This window comes from Dama dama, chromosome 28 (genome assembly GCF_033118175.1).
Source record: "Dama dama isolate Ldn47 chromosome 28, ASM3311817v1, whole genome shotgun sequence".
Lineage (NCBI taxonomy): Eukaryota > Metazoa > Chordata > Mammalia > Artiodactyla > Cervidae > Dama > Dama dama.
The window spans coordinates 60,172,552-60,195,784 of record NC_083708.1 but is presented as its reverse complement, the minus strand read 5'-3'; the positions used below and the strand labels follow the sequence as shown (position 1 = coordinate 60,195,784).

Below are 23,233 nucleotides of genomic sequence, written 5' to 3'. Positions count from 1 at the left end.
ACTGGCTTGAGACTTTTCAGAAAAAAATTAGAATTCAGCGACAGAGTGATGATTTAAAAGACTTTATTTCCAGTGGAACCAACTTTTTATGGTCATGCTAAATGCCATATTTCATTCCAAATGAAAAGATCGAGGCTGCTGATTATAATGTAGGGTAAGGAGAAAAGCAATGAAGCTGCAGTACATTCTCAAAGCAGGTTAAAAGTGGTACGGCAAGGAAAAGGAGGGTTTTATCTCACAAAGCCGTAGACACTGGACAAATTAGCTTTCCTTTTGGGCAAATCAGCCATCACCAACACGGCCCATTGCAAACCCTCTAAGATTTGTGATAATAACAAGTACTGCAGTGGCAGTCCGTGTGGTTCTCCACTCTGACGTTTCCCATCACTGTGGCCTAAAGGGGAGGGAAAAAGGATAGATGGTAGATAGATGCAGGCGGATAGACAGGCAGGCTAGCAAAATTGAAAACTGTTTGGTGAACTTGTCTCTGGCCAGCTGAACTGAGTAGATGATTGCTACATGGGACTTCTGTGCTGGCCCAGTGCCTGGCAGGGGGCCCAGGTTCCCAGTCCTGTCAGAGGACTAGATCCCGCCTGCCACAACTAAAGTTCCCACAGACTGAGTGCTACAGCCAAGACCCTGTGCAGCCACACAAATAAATAAGTCCTTTAAAAAACAGATGCTTGCTATATTTGCATAGTCTCCTTTTCAGCTGATATTTTCATTCTGAAAGTCTCAATGTGCACTGTGTAAGTATTCTATGTTCTCTCCCAACCTGCCCCTTGTCACCACTGTCCACTTTCTTCATTCTGGATAGATCCAGCCTGTGTCCAGAAGGCTGCTGACTATCTTGATTCAAGCGGACAAGCTCAGCCCTTCGCTCTACAAATGCCCATTGAAGGACTGGTCATCAGCTACCTCCGGCGTGAAGCCCATGGATGTGCTGTGAGGACATTTCTCTGGTTGAACTGTTAGAAAGTTTCTGAGGCCCTTTAAGTCCTCACCTTGGTAAACGCTTTGGCCACACAGCATGTGGCTTCCGAGGTGATGTTCTTGGGGACCAACATTGTCTTCTTAGACCTCGCTGGAGTGGGGTATGCCCTGGAGAAGCAGCAGCCCATGCACTGATAGATTGGAGCGTCTGGCTTGGAGAAGTATTTGTTTTCCTTTAGCTTGCATTCAGGACAACCTAGCACCAAAAAACAAAAGTTTAAGAGAGAGAGAGAGAGAAAGAAAAAAAAGAGAAAGAAAGAAAAAGGCTAAGAGGGAAATAATCCAAAAAGAATTTAAAAAAACTATGAATTATTCCTTATTACAGGACAACAAATATTCTTTTTTTCTATTGGAAACTAAAATAAATAAATACTTTTTGGTTGTATGTTCACCTTCATACACAATATCCGTTTGTCCTGACTACAGTTATTTTCACAGGGAAATAATTTTGCAGCTGGGCATGGACATCTCAGTGGTAGAAGATTCTTTAGGAATGACTTTGCACTTCCAGTGCTGATAGAATGTCTGTAGGGAAGGCAAGACTAGACAGATGAAAACACCACGCTCATCCAAAAGAAGAGTTTTGCCCAGAGGCAAGATATTTTGTACTTTAGAATCTACTATTTCTTTCTCCCATAGAAACTCCAAATATTGACAGAGGAAAACTTGTCAGAATCAAGAAAGCTTGGTGAGTGGGACAGCCTGCTACTAGATCTGGCATCTGCACTTGGGAACAGGGGTTAAAATATTACCACTTGTGTGGAGAAAATCCATCACCAATAGTAGCTCACAGTTTCATAGCAGATGGGGTGGTATCAGCTACTATACGAGATTTTTCAGAAAATAGAGCAAAAAAATTTACTGCATAAAGTGGTTTTGTTTTCTAACTTGTTAACTGATATGAAAATTCATCTACAAAGGCAATGTTAAAAAAATCCCAAATCTTCTGGGAGAAATGCAAAAAAAAAAAAAAAAAAACCAACAAGCTAAACTGAATAAGGAGCAGTTTTTGCTTGCAAAACTCAGATAAAGAATAATCAGGAATCTATTTCAGATGGAAATGTACAAGCTGCTATTTAAATGGACATGTGAAATAACATTTTCACTGTACATTTTTGGAAACTCATTTAATGTTCACAATCTAAAAGTGCCTCGATATACACCCAATGGCAAAGATTTATCACATTTGAAAAGGAGGTACAAATGTAATTAACGGAGTTACTGATGTGCGTCTAGAAATGTGTGCTTCCCTGTTACTGCAAACTCAAGTTTGGTCACACACCCTGCATCGTAAACTCTCCATCAGGAAAGGAATGGAGAATCTGCAGAAACAGAGACAGTACGGCCAGAAGGACAGCTGCATATTTTCTGCAGTAATCCATGGCTCTTCTGCAAAACAGACATAGGAAAAAAAAGTTACTATAAAATTGGCTTAACAGGCATAACCACACCCAGTAGCTTTAACACTGCTGCAACTAAGTCATCAATGTCTTGACTCCTTGGCCTACAGCTCCCGATACACTTGAAAGCCACATATAAAAAAGCAATTTCTCTTTAGGAAAGGGGTAGAGAATTGACTCTTCTCATTTCTTATATCAACCAGTATAACCAGGCATAATGATAACAAAAAGAAATTCTGTTTCCAAAATCTTAACATCCTGTTAAGAATCTTTAATTACCTTATTTATAAAATATGAAACTCCAATAGATAATATCTAAGGATATCTATAAGATGGATAGATGGATGAATAAATAGACAAGCTTAACTATGATTTATAAAATAAACAGTATTTGAGCCCATCCTTCCCAGTTCCACGTGGGAGAACAGAAGGAAATGACAATGCCTGTCTCGTTTTTTATTCACTGGGGGTAGCTGAGTTGTAAAGTTAGTTATGAATTGCAAAGTAAATGCTAATCCAACAATGTGGCAAGAATAGACAGCAGGTAGTATTAATCAAAGTTTTCCTAAATGCACTTCATAACTTATTTATACCTGTAGCACAGCTTTACCTGAGCATTCTGAATGCATGAGATCGTGTTAAGTAAGGTCAGCTGAATGATTAATCACATCCAGATATTAACTGCATTTAAGAATTGGGTTTTTTAAGAAATCTTCTGGAAATAGAACTGCCATATGACCCAGCAATCCCACTTCTGGGCATACACACCGAGGAAACCAGATCTGAAAGAGACACGTGCACCCCAATGTTCATCACAGCACTGTTTATAATAGCCAGGACATGGAAGCAACCTAGATGCCCATCAGCAGATGAATGGATAAGGAAGCTGTGGTACATATACACCATGGAATATTACTCAGCCGTTAAAAAGAATTCATTTGAATCAGTTCTAATGAGATGGATGAAACTGGAGCCCATTATACAGAGTGAAGTAAGCCAGAAAGATAAAGACCACTACAGCATACTAACACATTTATATGGAATTTAGAAAGATGGTAATGATAACCCTATATGCAAAACAGAAAAAGAGACACAAATGTACAGTACAGACTTTTGGACTCTGTGGGAGAAGGCGAGGGTGGGATGTTTCGAGAGAACAGCATGTATATTATCTATAATGAAACAGATCAGCAGCCCAGGTGGGATGCATGAGACAAGTTCTCGGGCCTGGTGCACTGGGAAGACCCAGAGGAATCGGGTGGAGAGGGAGGTGGGAGGGGGGATTGGGATGGGGAATACATGTAACTCCATGGCTGATTCATGTCAATGTATGACAAAACCCACTGAAATGTTGTGAAGTAATTAGCCTCCAACTAATAAAAATAAATGAAAAAATAAATAAAATTAAAATAGGAACAAATATAGAAAAGAATGTACATGTAGGTATAACTGAGTCACTTTGATATAGAGCAGGAGTTAATACAACATTGTAAATCAACTATGTTTCAATAAAATATTTAAAAATTAAAAAAAAAAAAGAATTGGGTTTTATCTCTACATGTTTTAGAAAAATCTCGTGTAAGATAAAAGGGGCAGATTTTTATCCTTGTTTATTTAAAGAGCTTATGTTCAAACCATGAAAGATAAGAGACAGAGAATCAATTACCTGTGAAAATACAATTCAGAACACTTAAAGAATTAACACCAATTTTACAGAATCACTTTTATAAAATGGAAGAGGGAACAGTTCCCAACTCAATTTATGAGGCCAGGATTACCCTGACACAAAAGCCAGAAATATACAGAACAAAGAAAGAAAACAAGAGATTGGTACATCTCATGAAATTTATTTTTTTTATCTCATATTTAGATGGGAAAATCCTAAACAAAATAATAGCAAATTGAATACAGTAATGTATAAGAAAAATTATTCAACACAACCAACTGGAAATAATTCGCAATAGTCAAGACTGGTTCAATATTTGAAAATCACTCAATTGTAATCCACCATATCAAAAGAATAAAGAAAAGGACCATATGATTATACCAATTGACACAGGAAAGCTTTTGACAAACTCCAATACTCTTTCACAACAAAGACTCTCAGCAAACAAGAACCAAAACAGTTTTCTCAACTTGATAAACACTGGATAAAGAGCATTTATAAAAACCTACAGGTAACCTACAGATAATATCATACTTAATGTGAAAAACCTAATGCTTTCCTCTGAAGCTCAGAAACACAGTGAGGGTGCCCATCCTCATCACTCTGATTCAATATAGTACTAGACATTCTAGCCAGCGCATAACCACAAATTTAAAAGAAAGAAGTAAAACTGTCCCTATTTAGAGATGATATGATCATCTGCATTTAAAAAAACAAAACAATGAACCTACAAAAAAGGTCCTGGAATTAATTAGTGAGTTCAGGAAGCAAGATTGAATGACAAGAACAACATACAAAAATCAACTACATGCCTATATACTAAAAACAATAATGTGGAAACAAATTAAAACACAAGTACTATTTATACTCACTCCAAAGAAAATAAGATACTTAAGTATAAATCTAATGAAATATGAACAAGACTTGTACGCTGAAAATTACAAAGTATCGATGAAGTAAATCAAAGAAGACCTAAATAAATGGAGAGACAAATCATGTTCATGGATTGGAAGACTCGACATAGTAAAGATGTCAGTTCTCTTCAAACTGATCTTTATGCTTAATGAAATGTCCATCAAAATCCTAGCACAGCTTTTGTACACACAGAGAAGTTAATGATTACTGAATGGCGAAGGATCTGGGACAGCTGAAGCAATTTCAGAAACACAGAGGGAGGAGACAGACTTCCTGGTTAAGTGTTGAGTCTTACGATGTTATAACGCAACTGCAGTAATCAGAATAGCATGATATTAGCAGAAGGACAGATACCTGGACCAATGGGACAGAACAGAGAACCGAAACACAGACTCTACACAAATATGCCCAGGTGGCTTTTGACAAAGATGTCAGAGCAATTTAACAGAGGAGTTCGACTTTTCCAACAATGGCTGCTAAAACAATTGGACATCCATAAGCAAAACAAACGCAAAAGCAGGACATATAAACAAAACACCTCAATGTAAATCTCACACCTTAGATGAACATTAATTCCCTGGGGTGGGGGGAGGAAGGCTCAAGAGGGAAGGAATATGTGTGTTCTTATAGCTGATTCATGTTCTTGGGCAGCAGAAACCAACACAACATTGTAAAGCAATTATCCTCCAATTAAAAATAATTGTTTTCAAAAAGTTAAAAAAAGAAAAAGAAAACTAATTCAAAATGGACCATCCATTTAACTGTAAAATGTGGAATCATAAAATTATTAGGAAAAAAATTGGGGGGTCAGGGTCTAGGTGAAGAGTTTTTAGAGTAGACAAAAAAAAAATTATAAAAAGAAAATTGATATATTGGACCTCATCTAAATTATGAGTTAATTCTCAAAGAGGACGAAACTACAGGATACACACTTGGAGAAAACATTTGCAAGCTGCTTATCTAACAAAGGACTAGCATTTGGAATATATAAAGAACTCTCAAAAGTCAGTAGAAAAAAAAATCCAATTGGAAAATGGGCATTGCCCTGGAAAAGATATATAGAACCCAGGGATCAAACCCAGGTCTCCCACATTGCTGGCAGATTCTTTACCAGCTGAGCCCCAAGGGAAGCCCGAGAATACTGGAGTGGGCAGCCTATCCCTTCTCCAGGTGATCTTCCCAACTCAGCAATTGAAACAGTCTCCTGCATTGCAGGCAGATTCTTTACCAGCTGAGCTACTAGAGAAGCCCATATAGAAGGCAAATTAGCACATTTAAAATATTCTACATCAACCATTAGGGACATGGGAATTAAAACCACAATGAGATATTACATACCTAACAGATAAAATAAAAATAACATCAAGTGGATGCAAAGAAACAGGATAATTCAAACTTTGCTGGTTGGAAATATAAAATGGTACAACCTCTGTGGAAAATAGTTTGGAAGTTTCTTATAAAACCACACATGTACTTACCATGTTAGCCCAACAGTTACACTTGGGCATTTGTCTCAGAGAAATGCATACTATGTTCAAGTAAAATTTGTACACAGAAGTTCAGAGCAGCTTTACTTATAACAGCCCCAAACTCAAATGATCCAGATGCCCTCCGGTGGATGGAGAGGAATGGTTGGTTACGCAAACAATGGTACCTCCAAACCAGAGAACATGGTGTGGCAGCAAAAAAGAACACATTATTGATAGACATGCAACTTGGATGGATCTCAAGGGTATCATGCTGAGTGAAGGCTGCATACTGCATGATTCCATTTATATAACACTTTCGAAATAATAAAAGCATAGAGGTGGAGAATAGATGAACAGTTTTGAGGAGTTAGTATTGGAGAGGGAGTTGATGGGAGTAGATAAGTGTGGCCATACAAAGATGGCATCAGGGCGCCTGTGGCGACGGAAGAGCTCTTTATCTTGATTGTGACAGGGATACACTAAAATACACTCAGGGTGAACCTGCAGAGAAACACACACAGCACTGATGAAATCCAGATCAACTGCATGCTGCACCAACGTCAGTTTCCTGGCTTCCCCGTTGTCCTGTCGTTACGGAAGGTACTATCGCGGGGTTTGTGGTGTGTGTGCTCACTGGTTCAATTGTGTCTGACCCTTTGAGACCCCATGGACCTGCCAGGCGCCTCTGCTCGTGGGATTTGTCAGGCAAGAATACTGGAGTGGGTTGCCATTTCCTCCTCCAGGGGATCTCCCTAACCCAGGGATCAGACCCTCTCTCCTGTGTCTCCTGCATGGAAAGGCAGTTTCTTCACCCACTGAGCCACCTGGGAAGGGCTCCTGGGGAGCTAGCTAAGAGTACTCAGGACTTCCCCATCTATTTTTCTGCAACTTCCTCTAAATCTATAATGTATCAAAACCAAAAGTTTCTTTAAAAAAAAAAAAGACATTTCAGAATGAGTCTTAAAATTTCACATGATTCAAAACTTGTGGCTATTTTTCATGTGGACTGACATAATAAGACCATGTTTTTGCCAGATGTTTATATAAACCCATACATCTTATAAGAATAATTTGTCAGACAGCAGAACTAACAGTTTATAAAACAGAAAGCAGACTATGTACACATTGGTAAGGCTAAAACATATGTATGTCATTATTTCTACCTGATCTATATACTTATGCCTAGTATTTAGGGGTTTTATTTCTCTTCATCCATGATTAACACTGAATAAATATTATCCTAAGTCAGTGGCTCTCAACAAGTGATCTGAGGATCCTAAAGACTTTCAGTGGGTCTGGGAGGTCAAAATTATTTTCACAATACTAAGATGTTGTTTGGGTTTTTCACCCTTACCCCTCATGAGTGTTCAGTGAAATATTCTAGAGGCCATATAATATACAATACTGTAACAGGGTGAATAAAGAAGCACATGAGAAGGTAGCTGTATTCTATTAGCTCAGTGCTGTTTAAATTTTTGCTTAAAGGTAAAACAATTCCATTCTTCCCACTGACTTTTTTGTTTTGGAAGTTGTCATTTTTTAATAAATATATTTTATCTATGCTAACTTGTTTTTTAAGTTGTTTTTAATTGAATAAATATTCTAAAACTCATAACATAATCTCTAAATCAAAAACTATTAATAAATATAAGTTCATTAAAAAATTCTTTGAGCGCTTCAATAATTTTTAAGATCTTAAACTGTTTCTAAGATTCAAAAGTTTGAGAACAACTTCTTAAGTGATATACAAAGTCACAGGGAAAATATCAGAATTGCAATGGGTTTCCTTTTTAAACTAGTATCATTTTCATGCTTTGATATTGCAGCTCATATATTATGAAAATTCAGCATTATGCAGCGAACAATTATATCAGAATTAATTCAGAGAGAAGCGTTTATAACAAGATGGCAGAAAGCGAGAGCATAGCGCTGCTGCACATTTTAGGCTTTGCTTTATGCTGAGGAGAAGATTTAAAAAGCAGAACCAAGTCACCATAGCTTCATCTTTTAATAACAGAAATGGCTTTGTCTTCATTTTAAAAAGAGATGAGATTAACCAAGCAAAAAGGGATGAACTCTCAAATTCTAGGTGTTTCTGAAAACATTTTAACAAACATTTTCATCAGTCTAATCACCCTGAGGTCTTTCTGTTTGGGAATCTGGAAGAAAAACATTAAGATCCAGGGCAGGAACAGTAATTATGTTCAGCTGGAATTTATGCAATTTTGCAAAAAATGCTTGATCTAAATCAGATATACTAATCTCAGCCTCTCCATATTCTGAGTGAGGACACTGCAGGCATCACAGACTCTAGACGTCCAACGCCACAGTCCATCTCAACATCCACTCAACATGCCCTCCCCTCCTGCCCCATCAAAATAACATGAGGCCAAGGAAACGTGTGTGTGCTCAACTTGACCTGTAAGGCCTTAGCCCATCCACCTCAGACTTAGTTTAAGGAGCTGCCGGCCACCAGCTTCATGGTGAAGGTTTCATCCTACCTCAAAGGCAGAATAAATAACTCTCCACTGCATTTACCTATAATTTTGCTTATGATTTTTAGATAAAGTTCCTCAGTCTGTCCTGAATAGTAGCCAATTACGTACGTTTGTCTTTCCATCCATGTAAAGCTTCTTAAGGGTAAAAACTGTGACCCCAACCCACCCCCTTTCTAGCACAGGCCTAGAGTAGATGCCGTCTTGTTGTACCATGACTGTGTGCACGCATGCTAAGTCGCTTCAGTCCTGTTCAATTGTTTTGTGAACCCGTGGACTGTAGCCCGCCAGGCTCCTCTGTCCATGGGATTCTCCAGACAAGAATACTGGAGTGGGTGGCCATGCCTTCCTCCAGAGGATCTTCCCAACCCAGGGATCAAACCCATGTCTCCTATGTCTCCTCCATTGGCAGGCAGGTTCTTTACCACTAGCGCCAACCGGGAAGCCCCACTGGGACTTTAGATCAGTGATAATATCAATCAAAGCTTTCTTGTGTAGAGCTGTCATTCATTCTGAGGAACAAGATAACTCTTGAATGACAACTTAGAATAAATGTTTAGTTAAATAAAATATTTTCAGATAATAAATTCATTAGAGACAATGTAGTCTCACTGGGCTATAAACTTTGTAGCTGGCTAATATATGAACGTGTAAGTGTTAAATATGCTGCAGGCAGGAGTCATTTTATGAAACGATATATTAAAAAAACATTAAGATCCAGGACAGGAACAATAATTATGTTCAGCTGGGATTTATGCGATTTTGCAAAACATGCTTGATCTAAATCAGATATACTAATCTCTGAAGTGACTTAGCACGCCCGCATGCATTTTTGTGGCCGTTTTTGAAAAGTTCACCTGCCGTAGCAATGAAAACTTAGGGACAATAAACAATGAAAAGGCTTCTCTTTGCAGCTCCTCCACTCTATTTTTATCAGAAAAAAAAAAAGTGTTTATAAATTAAGGTGCCAGGATTGAGAAATCTATTGTCCTAGTCTACCTATCCTATTATTAAAAGGCTTCAAGGCAAATTAAATGTACATAGATACATAAATATTACATGTGTATATTTACATATGTAATGTGTGTGGATGTGTGTATATGTGTTTGTACATGCATGTATGTACATGAACACATATATATGTACATAACATATATAAAAGATTGTTCCAAGATGACAAGGCTTTGGTACAACGTGACATCCTGCCCTTTATTTATCTGCAAAGATGCTCTCATTTCTACCCCCACAGCCAGAGAGTGAGGTTTTCAATTTTTATGAAGGTGGTAATAGATGGGGTGACTCATCCATACTCTTCATACTGGGAGGTGCAACTGATTCATAGCACACTTTTGAGATGACTGGTTAGGAGTAAAAGCATAATTCTGTGTTAACAAAACAGATTAAATCTAACTGATTTCTAGAGGGTTAACCTAAGGTTTCACCTCATTAGTCCCATCTAGCCCAGCTGACAACCAAGAAGAAGAAAATAGGCTGCCTTCCGTGAAGGATCGCTAATGAAAGGGACCCTTGAAAGAAAAGCCTTTAATCCCCAGCACACTGCCTGGCACGAGATAGGGATTCACGACATGTTTGTTAAAGTGAAGAGAGGTCTGTAAGTTTCAACATCTTGCCTGGTACGTGCATGCCCGTGTGGTCATTTCAGTCGTGTCTGACCCTTTGTGACTCTATGGACTGTAGCCCACCAGGCTCCTCTGTCCATGGGATTCTCCAGGCAAGAATATTGGAGTGGCTTGCCATGCCCTCCTCCAGGGGAATCTTCCTGACCCAGGGATCAAACCTGCTTTTTTTACATCTCCTGCATTGGCAGGGGGGTTCTTTACCACTAGCACCACCTGTGTCTGGAACAGCAGATAGCAATAGTTCGGCCTTGACGAAAGATCTGAAGGTGGACAGTCGCAGGGGTAAGTGGAATGTTCAGCATCCTCCATCCTTTATCCCACCAACTCCCAGGGAGTGGATCCCCGAGCAGGCTCACCTCGACCTCCTATCGACTGACCACCGCTGTCTCTTGCTGGGCGGCTTGGTCGGGGCTCAGGAAGCTCAGCCTGAGGAGCCTTGACTTCTCACTTTCTTTCTTCATGTGCTCTAGTTTCAATGAGTGCTTTTTTACCCTGGTCTTATAACAGATTTTGAATCCCAGGTCCAGCTGTGTGTGTATTTTGCAATCCTACGCTGCAGCCCCAAGCCTCAATAATCCTCCAAGTTCTCAGTTCTTCCAAGTAGATGTTGAAATTGCTCCTAGGCCCCAAAGTGACCTTGAAACCCAGCAGTGCATTCACTGATGGTCAAAGGATGGCTGAGAGGTCGGGGGGATGGAATGAGGAGACACTGGTTAATACTCCCAAGATCTGTCTCAAATCCCCTCATCCATTCTTTGATATAGATAATTAATATTTTCCCTAATATATGAAAATCTGAGCTTTGGATGATTTGACAGTTCAACATTGTGAAATGCAAGATTTAAGGTCCAAGTTGAGCCTTTGAAAGATTTAAAGACTGAGTAAGTACCTGCTACATACCAGGCACGGGGCCAGGTATGAGTGACACAAATATGAGTAAGCTTCCTGCTCTCTGACCCAGACACAAAGCTGAGTAATTGTGAGTTAGAGTGGCGAACTTGCAGACGTTGAAACATTTGATAGGCTGGGGACAGGAAAACGGAGAGGAGAAAAGCTAATGAGAATACAGAACATGCTTCATGGGGACAAAAGCCATAACAGTAGTAAACAGATATTTTACCATTTTGACACTTGTTCTGGAGCTTCTATTCAGCAGTCCTCATCATTTCCCCAGTCTAACCACAGAGGTTGCAAATACTGTGGTCACAAATTGCTCCAGTATCCAGAGGAAAGTCGGTGAAGTCATAGAGCTCTGCAGCGGTGTCTGGGATGGGATTTCTGTTTATCAATTACTTAACAGTGCTTTATGGCTTCGCAAAATCCTAAAAGGGACTCAACTTACTTTCCACATGAAATGAAGAGAAAGAGCGAACAAAAAGGGGCGGTCTCAGAGACAAGAGACACATAAAGTACCCCGTGTACAACTATACTTTGTAAACAAAATCAAACCAAAGCAGACAAAAAAACCAGGGGTGCCCGTAAAAACAAGGAGAACAAAAGATGGCCTTTAAATATTTTTTTAAAAAAGGAAAAGAGCAGGCAGTATTTAGAAGGGAATTGAAATGCTCATAGAATTATAAAAATTTCAATTCCTTTATGATCACTCTTCTAACAGTCATATTTTGAGAAGCTCCCTTTCTTTATTTTTCGTATTATGCTCTCCTTGTCTTTTATCCCTCAGTCTGGAACCCCTGCCCACCTCCCACCCCATCCCACCCCTCTCGGTGGTCACAGAGCCCTGAGCTGAGCTCCTGTGCCATACAGAAGATTCCCACTTGCCATCTACGCCACACACAGTAATGTACATACATATATACTTCATTAGAGTTCTGATTGGCATTTCTCTAATAATGAGCAATGTTGAGCATCTTTTCATGTGTTTGTTGGCCATCTGTATGTGAGAAGCTTCTTTTCTTAACTGACTAAATTTAAGGGGCTTAAAATAAGATGTACACGTTCTACTTTAATTGTTATATTAAGGCGCTTCAGACTGTTGTCATAATTATGTAATTAAAATCTTAGCTCTACCATTACCCTTCTGGCTTTTCTAGCACATAAGCATTTTTTAACTTGTCTGCAAACTAAATCAGCAAGAAATTTAGATAGGACAAATTCTATGCACCATAAAAATACTGTTTTAAATGAGAAATTCAAATATTTGTTGTTTAAAACTACTCTTTTTTTAAATTCAACATTATTGCAGTTATAAATGCTATCAGGAACAAAACATTGACTAGTTGTCAACTTATCACACAGAAAAGTAAAACATCCAGAAGCCAGAACAGGTTTACACAGAGCACTATTGTAGCAATATAAGAATCTTCCCTGTAACTTTTAAAATTTGTGAAAACTTTTTAATGTTTATTTGAGCTATTTTCATGCATTTGGCATACCAACTATGATTTCCATTTAAAAGCACTAAGTCATACAAACGTTGCCCTAAAGTCTCTCAACTGTGATAGGGGCCTGAGATTGTAGATTTCTCATTCCCAGCGCCCTGCTTTATAAGCATTATTTTCCTGTGATAAAAATAGAGCAGAACTGCAAAAAGCAGTTCCCTTATCCTTTATCACCCCTTAGTGTCCTCCGCTATGGCAAGTGTACTTCCCAAGACACGGACACAAAAATCTCTCTTGGTCTCTTCACTCTGCAGCGTGACCTTGCTACTTCCGCATCCAAAAGTGGTGTGTGTGTCTCTGTACCCCACCGCTCTAGGTGGGCTCCGAGACTACTCACGCCGAGAGAAGCCCCTTACCCCAGGCCAGCACCGCGCCAGTCGCGGCGGTAGCCCTGCGCTGACCTGGCGTTCCTGCTTCCCGTGTCTTAGGAGCCGCTGCCACGTGGGAAGAGCTACTACGCGGAGACCACCCGGCTCCGAGAAGGCTGTGAGCCACGTGGACCAGCCCTGGAGAGTGAGACGCCACGTGGAGAGAAAGAGGCCCAAAAGTAACGCGTAAAGCAGCCCTCGGGGTGACCCGCCCCGGCAAGCCTTCGGAGGACTCTGGCCCCAGTCGCGGTCAGACCACAGATGTGTGAGAAGCGGAGGTTAAGAACTGCCCGAGGGCTGCCCTGCCGGCCTGGCGGTTAAGACTTGGCCTTCCAGGGCAGGAGCTGCGGGGTGGATCCCTGGTTGGGGAGCTAAGATCCTACATGCCTCGCAGCCAAGAAGCCAAAACATAAAACAGAAACAGTAGTGTAACATACTCAATAGACATTTAAGTAAAAACTGCCCAACTGAGCCCAATCCACCTGCAGAACCCTGAGAGATAATCGTAACTTTCTGTTTTACCCACTAAGCTTTTCAGTACTGTGATGCACAGTAATAGGTAACCAGAACAACTGCCCTCTCTTGTAATAAAACCTCTCCTCCAAGGTCTGAGATATGGGACCCCAGTCTTGTCTCTCCTCTGTCTTCTGGTACTTTTCCTCTGCGGGGTGTAATTTATCTAACACACATTCAGTTAACCTATTAGGGAGAAAAGTGTGAAAAACTTGGAGTTAGCATTGTTCACAGTATCTGTCATACTGAAATCAGTAATAATAATAATTTCCACTTTAAAAAGAAAACCTACCATTAATTGAGTACTTGTGTGTGCTAGGTATTCTTTTGAGCACCTTCAACACACACATATATTTAATGCTCATGGTAACACTGTGAGGTATTCATTTCATTTTGGCAGATAAAGAAATTCCATAAGTGAAGCAACCCAGGCAAGTTTATAAAATTCATCACTGGCAGAGCTAAGATTTTAGAATGTCTCTTTACAACTCCAAGCTCTGAATCCCATATTCCTAAACTGCCTTCAAATCTTTATATTTCACAATGAACTTCTTAAACTGTTTTTTCAGGTGATATGCTACAATTGCTAAGTTGCTCCATTCGTGTCCGACTTCTGGCAATCCTATTGACTGTAGCCCACCAGGCCCTTCTATCAATGGGGATTCTCCAGGCAACAGTACTGGAGTGGGTTGCCATTTCCTCCTCCAGGGGATCTTCCCTGTCCAGGGATCGAACCCGTGTCTCTTATGTCTTCTGCATAGGCAGGCGGATTCTTTACCACTAGCACAACCATATACATAAATAAAACACTGACGTCTTTTCCTTTAGAGCAACATTATGTTGTGCCAGCTTAAAGATCATTTGCTTGTGTAGTTTTTTATTTTGCATATGTTTCTGACTTCACCTTCTTCAGAACAACCTTAAGAAAGGGATTTCATTCAGATAAAGAGACAATTTATATCTGATCAAGTTATGAGAACTAGTGTCTGATTAATGGGGTGAGAAAAGCGGACAATCATTGGCTTTTTAAAAAACATTTTTTTTATGTAGATCATTTTTAAAATCTTTGTTGAACTTGTTACAATAGTGCTTCTCTTTTACATTTTTTGGTTTTTTGGCCTCGAGGCATGTGGGATCTTAGCTCCTGGACCAGGGACAGAACTCATACCCCTGCATCGGAAGGTCAAGTCTTAACCCCTGGATCACCAGGGAAACCCCAAGCATGAGGTTTCATATCCATTCTCTCTACAGTTCTATAGGGAAAGCATTATGGCACCTATTTCAGAAAAGTAAAAGGATTTGCCAATATCATCTGGAAAGTGAACTGATCCTAAGAGAGTGCCCTTCACCTGCCTAAAAGCACACAGGTAATCCAAACTCTTCAGAGCATTGACTTAAGCATGGATCACGCTGTTGTCTTTTCAAATTCAGTTCCTAACACTGCCCTTGATTCAGCTCCCACTTCCAGCCTCAGCCCACTCTCAATCTCTCTCCCTCTCTCCCTCGCAGACCCCAGTGAACAAAGAATACTGGAGCCTTTCTATAGTGTTAGCTCTGAGGAATCAAGGACTTAGCGGATTCTTCTGTACAATATTACAGTGAGTGTAGTCAACGCTATGGTCTTTCTGGTAGTAACATACAGACGAGAGAGCTGGACCATATATAGGATGTGAATGCCAAAGAAATGATGCTTTCAAATTGCCGTGCTGGAGAAGACTCTTGAGGTTACCCTGGACATCAAGGAGATCAAACCAGTCAGTCCTAGAGGAAAACAACCCTGAATAGTCATCGGAAAGACTGATGCTGAAGCAAAGAGCCAACTCCTTGGAAAAGACCCTGATGCTGGGAAAGATTGAGGGCAGGAGGAGAAGGGGGCAACAACAGAGGATGAGATGGTTGGATGGCTTCACTGCCTCAGTGAACATGAGTTTGAGCCTACTTCAGGAGATAGTGAAGGCCAGGGAAGCCTGTAGTGCTGCAGTCCATGAGGTTGCAAAGAGTCAGACACAATTTATCCACTGAGCAACAACAACAACGGGCAATGCTATAATGTTACACACCAAAACCAGAATTTGCAAGGATCATAAATTGATAGTAAACTACTCTGGGATTTACAATCTATAAAAATGGAAGTTTGGTGCTATAGATCATGCTGTTCTCAATGGAAATATGAATTGATTCCTGTACATTTTCTCTTTGTAAAAGCAGAATATCTTGATCTATTTTTTAACAAAATGCACATTACCTTCTAATTTTACTATTTTGTCTCCTAGCTCTTACTTTGAGTTTTAATGTAAATTTGAGAAATACACAATAAAACTGAGAATTTGTTCTGGAACATAATAAATTGCTTTTCTAACACTGTTCACATGCTACTATCTTCAGCAAGAAATGGTGAGAAATATGACTCAAAATTCCAACAACTCTATGACTGCAAAAAAAGAAAGAAAAGGGGAAAAAGAAACTTAAGCCAAAGTCAAAGTTAAAATGAAGACACATAAACTTTTCATAAATGGTGATTGTTCTTATCACAAAAATAACTCAAGACTATAGCTAAGTATTAGAATCAAAATATTGGGTGGCCAATATTGTGAGTAATTGAATTGGTGTTAAGTCAAGTAATTATTTAAAAGACATCTTCAGAAGCTTAAAAATATTCCTCTGTTCTAATATAAAATATCTTCTTTTTGGATGGAGAGAGGATAGTAGAATTTAGGAAAACAAAGTTCCCATGAAAGTGACATGAAGCTTCTGTATTCCTGTGAGACCCATGTAGTGTCAGCTCATAATTCTTCTATTTGCCCAAATCCTGTTTCTCAAAAATAATAGAGGGGTGGGGTGGGGCGGGGAGAGCACTAGCTCCCATTCTAAGTAGCACTGATGCAAATATAACTTTTAGCAAACATTTCTGGAAACTCTCAGCAGAACAAACAAATTCGAATTAGCCAAGTGATGTTGAATTGCAAGGTCCATCAGTAACAGTGGGAAATACTACTGCAACTTATCTTCATGGCATTCTATGAAAGAGGAAAAAGGAAACAATGTTGTTCAAGAGATTTCAGTGTTACAATTCAACTCTACCCAAGAACATCTATTTGAAAAGATATGCAAAGCTATGGTCATTCTGCTGAACAGGTGATCTGGTTTACCACTGACCAGCTTGAATACAGCTAAGCATCATTTAAAATCCGATGACAAAACAGTATCACCAACTTACATGAGGTCTACTCTCCCCCTGCCTGACCCCTGGAAGACACTGAAATGGATGCCTTTCAAATGACATCCAATATTTCTTGAGAAAAATTTTTAGTTACTGACAGACACTCACACATCACAGCAGGAGACAGTTGGTTTCTGGCTTCAGTTAGATAACATCTTAGCCTGTGATCACAGACCACAATTTTGCAGACTTCCTCCCAATTCAATCATGAGTGCTGAAAGGAGAATGCGTAAATGCCTGTCTCTCTTCTTACGAGGGTTTATGCACAACCAGCTCCCTTGTGTCCTCAAATATTTTACCCCTCAACTAAAATCCCACAAATTATTTCATTCATATTACCGTCCTCTGGATTTTTTGCAGAATGTAGTCAGGGCAGTTGATTGTGGATCTGAAGAAGAATTTTAGCTTTGTCTTGTGATTTCTCAGCAACTGCTTTTATTAAAGTCCTCACCTGCCTTATATACCAGCAGAGTCATAAAAGCTGCATGTTCCCACCTGCATCTAAGCCCAGGGATCAACAGTAAATTCCACCCAGTGATTGAATGGTACTTCACATAATTACCATGACATCAATTTGATCTTATCTTGTTTCAGCCCTTAGATTATTTTTTGTTTTGAGCCATTTTCAGGTGGTGTTGACTGCAAGGTCAGCCTATGAAACATGAGTACTCTGTTATTTTCTACATAATTTTATCAAGACTTATACACAACATCCTGAAAGTTGACACTTTCCTATAAACAAGATCCTACAAGTATTATATTTAATTAGCTAAGTACCTGATGTTTACTTAAAAAAGCAGGGCTGTAAAATTCAGATTCTAGGTACAGAGCATTTCTAGCCTTACAACATTATCCCAGTAGAAAACAGAAAAAGAAAACATACACGTATTTAGACTTTTCTAAAATTAAACATGCATCAGGCTTTAATAAGGATGCATGGGGAAGGCATAAGGCGGTGCTGAGGACTGACTGCTTCCCAATATTTGTGCCTTTTCCCCCTCATTTCACTTTTGTAAAGCTCAGTTTTTCCCAAACAGAAAAATACTTCAATGTCGCAGCTTGCCAACTGTGGGACATCTTGCTCCAAGATTCCCAGCACACTGTATTCCTAAAATTCACCAAGAGCCTCGGGCTCCTATGAGGACTGCTTCTATCCTGCCTTTAGGGTTGTGATCCTAAAAGCCATCCCTGCCTCCGTCTACTCTGCTTAGGTCCATTTCTGTAAGAACTTGGACACAAACTACCAAGTACTTCCCCAGGGGGAAGATCCCTGTAAACACAAAAGGTGATTCTCGTTTAACATGAAGAGAGGGACCAAAGGAAACAAAATTGTTCTGGGGCTTATTATCTCCAATAAGTTGATTTGTTTTGTTGTAGCTACATGATCCGGGAAACAAACTCACTCAGAAGGACAATGCAGATAGTGGGGTGCAGTTTATTACACCGGCGGGCCCAAGGCAGAGTCTCCTCTTAGCCAAGGACCCTAACCCGTTTCTGTGAAAACCTTATATACCCTAAGTGTACGTGCCCAAACCCACCTCCCCAAATTCCATGAAACTAGTCTGAACAAAGGAAAAGAAAGATACAATCAAAGTTAACCCGTGATTCATATGCCTTAAGCCTAGGTAGTTAACAGTGGACAATTATCAATAGGCCTGTGGTCATACCCCAATAAGCATAATAGAATGTATGATTCTATTCAGTTACACAGATAATTAGGGTATTCTTTTAGGTGTTGGAGAGTCTAGGTACAAGCCCTGGGGCTCTTCCATCCAGGGGGCCTGGTTTTCCAGTTGGAATGCCGTTTCCACAGATCCCGGGCTTAGAACTCGGAGTCCACAGTCCTGCCGGAGATGCAGTCCTGCTTTCACAATGGAGCCTGTTCTATCTGCTTCCTCCTTCAGCTTCAGTTCTTCCACCTTTTTCAGATTTCCATACTCTCCTTCCACAGTTTCTTCTAGTATCTACTCTATCCATTCACCTTTAAAAGATGAATGTTTTTTGGCTGCGCTGGGTCATAGTTGTGGGATGTGCAGGATCTTTAGCAGAACATGGGATCTAGCTCCTTGTTCAGATGAATATAAAACATTCATAGGAGACCAGGAATTAGACCCGGTCTCCTGCAATGGAAGTGCAGAGTCTTAGCCACTGGGCCACCAGGTAAATCCCCTATTCACCTTTTCCTGGTGATGATTGGTATCACCCTTGTAAGGTACAGTTCTGGCGAGGCAGAAAAGGAAAGACGACCTCAACAGAAGTAGGTTACCTTTATTCAGGCAAGAAGGGGCGACAGTCGGCCTAATGACCAGGCTGAGCGCCGAAAGGGATCAGGGAGGCTTCATACTTATAGGGAGGTTTGTGGAAGCGATAAGGGAAATGTCAATCAGGCGGGATATTTTGAGTATTCTTTTGTTGAGATGACACTTGTAGTTGGGCAGGGGGTGATAAGTCTTTTGGGCGGGTGTAGGGGGTGGTAGGTTTTTGGACAGGGGGTGATAAGTTCCAGATAGATGCAGCTGGCCTGGAGCATCAGGATGGAACTAAAGTTATGCTTTGTTTTCTCCAAAGTTAGATGATTCAGCAAGGGGCCTTTGAGACTGTTGTTCTCTTTTCTAGGCCAAAAAGACTCCTTCAACCCTTCTTCATGAATTTCTGCCATGTAAATCCCAAAGTACTGGAATATGTATTTTCAGTGTATTTTCAAAGTAGCAGGCTTATTTTGGAAACCTAGAACCTTTATAGCTTTAGGAGAAGAAAGCCTTTCATGTCTTGTGGGAAAATCCCTTTGCCCTCCCCCACCAAATCATTCAGTCATTCACTCTCCATTACCCTAGTCTCTCCCCTCCATTTGTGCTTTCTTTCAAAACTTCTTTCTTTTGTATCTGGAAAATTAAGTAGAATTTATGTTTCTTGTGTGATCCTATTAAAGTATTTTCTTTTTTTTTTTTTTTGGTGTAGCAATCCTCATATCAAACTAAGCAGACTTTATTTTTATTATTATTTTTTAACATTTTTTTTTTTTATTAGTTGGAGGCCAATCACTTCACAACATTTCAGTAGGTTTTGTCATACATTGATATGAATCAGCCATGGATTTACACGTATTCCCCATCCCGATCCCCGCTCCCACCTCCCTCTCCACCCGATTCCTCTGGGTCTTCCCAGTGCACCAGGCCCGAGCACTTGTCACATGCATCCCACCTGGGCTGGTGATCTGTTTCACCATAGATAGTATACATGCTGTTCTTTTGAAATATCCCACCCTCACCTTCTCCCACAGAGTTCAAAAGTCTGTTCTGTATTTCTGTGTCTCTTTTTCTGTTTTGCATATAGGGATATCGTTACCATCTTTCTAAATTCCATATATATGTGTTAGTATGCTGTAATGTTCTTTATCTTTCTGGCTTACTTCACTCTGTATAAGGGGCTCCAGCTTCATCCATCTCATTAGGACTGGTTCAAATGAATTCTTTTTAATGGCTGAGTAATATTCCATGGTGTATATGTACCACAGCTTCCTTATCCATTCATCTGCTGATGGGCATCTAGGTTGTTTCCATGTCCTGGCTATTATAAACAGTGCTGCGATGAACATTGGGGTGCACGTGTCTCTTTCAGATCTGGTTTCCTCAGTGTGTATGCCCAGAAGTGGGATTGCTGGGTCATATGGCAGTTCTATTTCCAGTTTTTTAAGAAATCTCCACACTGTTTTCCATAGCGGCTGTACTAGTTTGCATTCCCACCAACAGTGTAAGAGGGTTCCCTTTTCTCCACACCCTCTCCAGCATTTATTGCTTGTAGACTTTTGGATAGCAGCCATCCTGACTGGCGTGTAATGGTACCTCATTGTGGTTTTGATTTGCATTTCTCTAATAATGAGTGATGTTGAGCATCTTTTCATGTGTTTGTTAGCCATCTGTATGTCTCCTTTGGAGAAATGTCTGTTTAGTTCTTTGGCCCATTTTTTGATTGGGTCATTTACTTTTCTGGAATTGAGCTGCAGGAGTTGCTTGTATATTTTTGAGATTAATCCTTTGTCTGTTTCTTCATTTGCTATTATTTTCTCCCAATCTGAGGGCTGTCTTTTCACCTTACTTATAGTTTCCTTTGTAGTGCAAAAGCTTTTAAGTTTCATTAGGTCCCATTTGTTTAGTTTTGCTTTTATTTCCAATATTCTGGGAGGTGGGTCATAGAGGATCTTGCTGTGATTTATGTCAGAGAGTGTTTTGCCTATGTTCTCCTCTAGGAGTTTTATAGTTTCTGGTCTTACATTTAGATCTTTAATCCATTTTGAGTTTATTTTTGTGTATGGTGTTAGAAAGTGTTCTAGTTTCATTCTTTTACAAGTGGTTGACCAGTTTTCCCAGCACCACTTGTTAAAGAGGTTGTCTTTTTTCCATTGTATATCCTTGCCTCCTTTGTCAAAGATAAGGTGTCCATAGGTTCGTGGATTTATCTCTGGGCTTTCTATTCTGTTCCATTGATCTATATTTCTGTCTTTGTGCCAGTACCATACTGTCTTGATGACTGTGGCTTTGTAGTATAGTCTGAAGTCAGGCAGGTTGATTCCTCCAGTTCCATTCTTCTTTCTCAAGATTACTTTGGCTATTCGAGGTTTTTTGTATTTCCATACAAATTGTGAAATTCTTTGGTCTAGTTCTGTGAAAAATACCGTTGGTAGCTTGATAGGGATTGCATTGAATCTATAGATTGCTTTGGGTAGAATAGCCATTTTGACAATATTGATTCTTCCAATCCATGAACACGGTATGTTTCTCCATCTGTTTGTGTCCTCTTTGATTTCTTTCATCAGTGTTTTATAGTTTTCTATGTATAGGTCCTTTGTTTCTTTAGGTAGATATACTCCTAAGTATTTTATTCTTTTTGTTGCAATGGTGAATGGTATTGTTTCCTTAATTTCTCTTTCTGTTTTTTCATTGTTAGTATATAGGAATGCAAGGGATTACTGTGTGTTAATTTTATATCCTGCAACTTTACTATATTCATTGATTAGCTCTAGTAATTTTCTGGTAGAGTCTTTAGGGTTTTCTATGTAGAGGATCATGTCATCTGCAAACAGTGAGAGTTGCACTTCTTCTTTTCCTATCTGGATTCCTTTTACTTCTTTTTCTGCTCTGATTGCTGTGGCCAGAACTTCCAACACTATGTTGAATAGTAGTGGTGAGAGTGGGCACCCTTGTCTTGTTCCTGAGTTCAGGGGAAATGCTTTCAGTTTTTCACCATTGAGGGTGATGCTTGCTGTGGGTTTGTCATATATAGCTTTTATTATGTTGAGGTATGTTCCTTCTATTCCTGCTTTTTGGAGAGTTTTAATCATAAATGAGTGTTGAATTTTGTCAAAGGCTTTCTCTGCATCTATTGAGATAATCATATGGTTTTTATCTTTCAATTTGTTAATGTGGTGTATTACATTGATTGATTTGCAGATATTAAAGAATCCTTGCATTCCTGAGATAAAGCCCACTTGGTCATGGTGTATGATTTTTTTAATATGTTGTTGGATTCTGTTTGCTAGAATTTTGTTAAGGATTTTTGCATCTATGTTCATCAGTGATATTGGCCTGTAGTTTTCTTTTATTGTGGCATCTTTGTCTGGTTTTGGAATTAGGGTGATGGTGGCCTCATAGAATGAGTTTGGAAGTTTACCTTCATCTGCAATTTTCTGGAAGAGTTTGAGTAAGATAGGTGTTAGCTCTTCTCTAAATTTTTGGTAGAATTCAGCTGTGAAGCCATCTGGTCCTGGGCTTTTGTTTGCTGGAAGATTTTTGATTATAGTTTCGATTTCCTTGCTTGTGATGGGTCTGTTAAGATCTTCTATTTCTTCCTGGTTCAGTTTTGGAAAGTTATACTTTTCTAAGAATTTGTCCATTTCATCCAAGTTGTCCATTTTATTGGCATAGAGCTGCTGGTAGTAGTCTCTTATGATCCTTTGTATTTCAGTGTTGTCTGTTGTGATCTCTCCATTTTCATTTCTAATTTTGTTAATTTGGTTCTTCTCTCTTTGTTTCTTAATGAGTCTTGCTAATGGCTTGTCAATTTTGTTTATTTTTTCAAAAAACCAGCTTTTAGCTTTGTTGATTTTTGCTATGGTCTCTTTAGTTTCTTTTGCATTTATTTCTGCCCTGATTTTTAAG

At 39.5% G+C, this 23,233-nt stretch overlaps 1 protein-coding gene across 1 annotated transcript; it reads right to left on the bottom strand.

Annotated features, from left to right (window-relative positions):
• Positions 1-316: 316 nt before the first annotated feature.
• CGA (glycoprotein hormones, alpha polypeptide) lies at positions 317-17,493 on the bottom strand. The gene is made up of 4 exons (XM_061131872.1): positions 17,418-17,493; positions 2,276-2,382; positions 1,005-1,189; positions 317-394 (listed from the first exon to the last, which is right to left on the bottom strand). Exons 2-4 carry the CDS (start codon positions 2,373-2,375, stop codon positions 317-319), a joined length of 363 nt encoding a protein of 120 aa, XP_060987855.1. The 5' UTR covers positions 2,376-2,382; positions 17,418-17,493.
• Positions 17,494-23,233: the final 5,740 nt, after the last annotated feature.

What these genes read in the sequence shown, in the direction of transcription:
- CGA (XM_061131872.1), bottom strand. Translation starts at nt 2,375, where the DNA reads ATGGATTACTGCAGAAAATATGCAGCTGTCCTTCTGGCCGTACTGTCT. An exon ending in TGGAGAGTTTACGATGCAGG is followed by an intron (nt 1,190 to 2,275) that starts GTGTGTGACCAA and finishes TTTTGGTGCTAG; the next exon opens with GTTGTCCTGAATGCAAGCTA. An exon ending in TGGCCAAAGCGTTTACCAAG is followed by an intron (nt 395 to 1,004) that starts GTGAGGACTTAA and finishes CCTCCCCTTTAG; the next exon opens with GCCACAGTGATGGGAAACGT.